The 2,426-nt window shown below is 40.3% G+C and overlaps 1 protein-coding gene across 3 annotated transcripts in view; it reads right to left on the reverse strand.

Moving 5' to 3' along the window:
- Positions 1-2,426, reverse strand: part of fchsd2 (FCH and double SH3 domains 2) — a 48,386-nt gene that overhangs the window by 18,689 nt on the left and 27,271 nt on the right. For 2 of the 3 annotated variants that reach the window (XM_031861254.1, XM_031861255.1), the window contains exon 11: positions 2,271-2,345. The exons of the other annotated variant lie outside the window; for it this stretch is intronic. In XM_031861254.1, the coding sequence (XP_031717114.1) occupies positions 2,271-2,345 (75 nt within the window). The remainder of the gene's footprint in view (positions 1-2,270; positions 2,346-2,426) is intronic. 3 annotated transcript variants of the gene reach the window in all.

A 2,426-nucleotide genomic window follows, 5' to 3' on the forward strand; every position in this document is an offset into this window, starting at 1 on the left:
TATCTATATATCTATATCTATATATCTATCTATATATCTATCTATATATCTATATATCTATATATAAATAAAAGGCTATATATATTTAAAAGGCTGAACCTTCGGCCTTATGGTGGGAGTGAGAAACATTAGTTTAAGACACGTCACGTAGTTGCAACCGTCTGTAGTTCGATTCCAGCTGTTTTATGCCATCGCCTTAGAATAAACACTTGTTGGAAGTCTATACGACAGTCAGGCAAAAATGCCCCAAGAAAGCTCTAAACTTAATGAGGTTTGTACCACTGTCAGAAGCTACTACTCTGTTTTCTAAAGCATCATTTAACACTTGTTTGTTCTCTCAAACAAACAAAAAAGATCTGTTGCACAGCTGGTTGAGACATACTGCAGTCTCATATAATAATATAATTCAATGCATCACGTTGAACAGCACCTGTATCACAGTCAAGGCAGCAGTATTTCTATGTGAGCAGTGGGAAACCAGACAGCATTGCCTTCTGATTTATGCAAATACATTGCTATGATTACACTTTTTATGTGCATTGATTGCAAAAGGAAAACACATTAAGGTGTCTACATTCTTGTTTAGTTTTAGTATTATTTAATATGCAACACTTGTGCAGCCAGCATTCTGTTTTATAGGCTTCTGCTTACAGATGCAGACACTTAAAAGAATAAACGTCCTTATTATTCAGAAGGAATTCACTCGCACAACACTAACCATCTAACGCTTGATTCTGGTGCGGTGGTTTGGTAAGGGTGAGCTAACACAGAATCTAAAAAAGAAAATATACACACACACACACACACACACAACAAAAACAAAACAGTAGTACAGAGACGGTCATTCTGCCTGCAAAGACTATATTTTTGAACTCATAACACACTACAAATAAATAAAATCACACACACCAAGCATTCGACTCATTTGCCTACACGGCGATGATAGCGTAGTGCTATTTCAGATGACGCAAGAGCAACATGTATGCACGCAGCTCATCCGACTATAGGAAACATTCCTCATACAAACTCGAACGGTTTTACAGTACTATGGATCTTACTACTGGAGTTAACTGCAACACAGCCTGACGTAAGAAAGTGTCGTTACTTTAAAGCTTCATTCTAATAATGTTTGCAAAGTTTTAATTCGTATGGCTAAGTGTGTGTGAGTGTGATGCTTGTTTTAAGTGAATTCATCTTCTTGTGTATACGTAATTTGTTCTCAGGTCTTTCTTACAAAAGAGATCTTGATCTAAAATGAGTTTTCCTGAATAAATAAAGCGTAACTAACTAACTATTTGTCTGATAATTGAACCAAATGCACCCACAAGGTAATGGCAGGTAGATAGGGTAGGACGGGTAGGTCAGAAAAGTCATAATAGTCAGCAGAATTATAATAAACATTTGAAACCACTGCTGTTCTTTACTCTGCTCTGATAGTTCTGCTGGTTGTGACTGAACATCCACCTAAAACCGGTAATCCGGAGCCTCGCGCACATTGCTCAGGTTTATTCTTATTCATTACACCAGCAATGGGCATGATGTCATAGGTGTAACTGTAGCCACGCCTGTGCTGCAGCATGCAACCGTCACGGTCCCTCTGAGTGCTTCTGTGCACTAATACTTCACGTGCTCATGGGCCCATGAGTAAAAGCCTTTGTGTTGATGCGGGCTAGACATGCGGTAACGGCTCCTTTCTGTTGAGGAAGAGGGATGGGCCCCAACAAGCTGCTGGCCAGGAACGATAGTTGGGATGTAAACGGTTATTATAGTTGACCTAATGTATTACAAATGTCTGCAGTCAATCAGCGGCAAGTCATTGCAGAATTCACTGTCCACCATAGAACTTTATACCGAAGCAGTCTAGGGCCTCTTTTGAGGGAAATAGTAATGAATAGTAACCATAGTGTCATGTGAACAGGCCGATAGACACTTAACGAGTTAGAGGACACACAACCCAATTAACAGTTTTCAACAGAACATCTAATCTATTAATCTGAAATGGATTTATTTACAATGTGTTTGATTTCTCAGCATATGCCAGAATGAGCATGAAGTTTACTAAATGCTAAGCGTAATAAGTGTGCATAAGTGTGTCTGTATGCAAATAGTCATTGGTTAGAGTTAAGTCGCTCTGTGGTCAAGGCTTTCCTTATGCAATACATGAGCGTTCGAGGCAATGTCACAAATAGAGAGACGTGAATGGAGTAGATGACCCGTGGTTTGTGTCGGGAGGAATGAAGATGAAGAATGCTAACAGCAGTTAAGACTACCTGTGCTAGGGTCATTCTCATGGCACTGACGGGCGACGGCTCAATGTCCACCAACTGCGGCACCGAGCTCAGAGTCTGGCACACACACATACACACACAGGCAAGCGTCCACACACACACACACACACACACACACACACACACACACACACACAC

Source organism: Anarrhichthys ocellatus, unplaced genomic scaffold (genome assembly GCF_004355925.1).
Source record: "Anarrhichthys ocellatus isolate YVR2014 unplaced genomic scaffold, GSC_Weel_1.0 scaffold24, whole genome shotgun sequence".
Classification (NCBI taxonomy): domain Eukaryota; kingdom Metazoa; phylum Chordata; class Actinopteri; order Perciformes; family Anarhichadidae; genus Anarrhichthys; species Anarrhichthys ocellatus.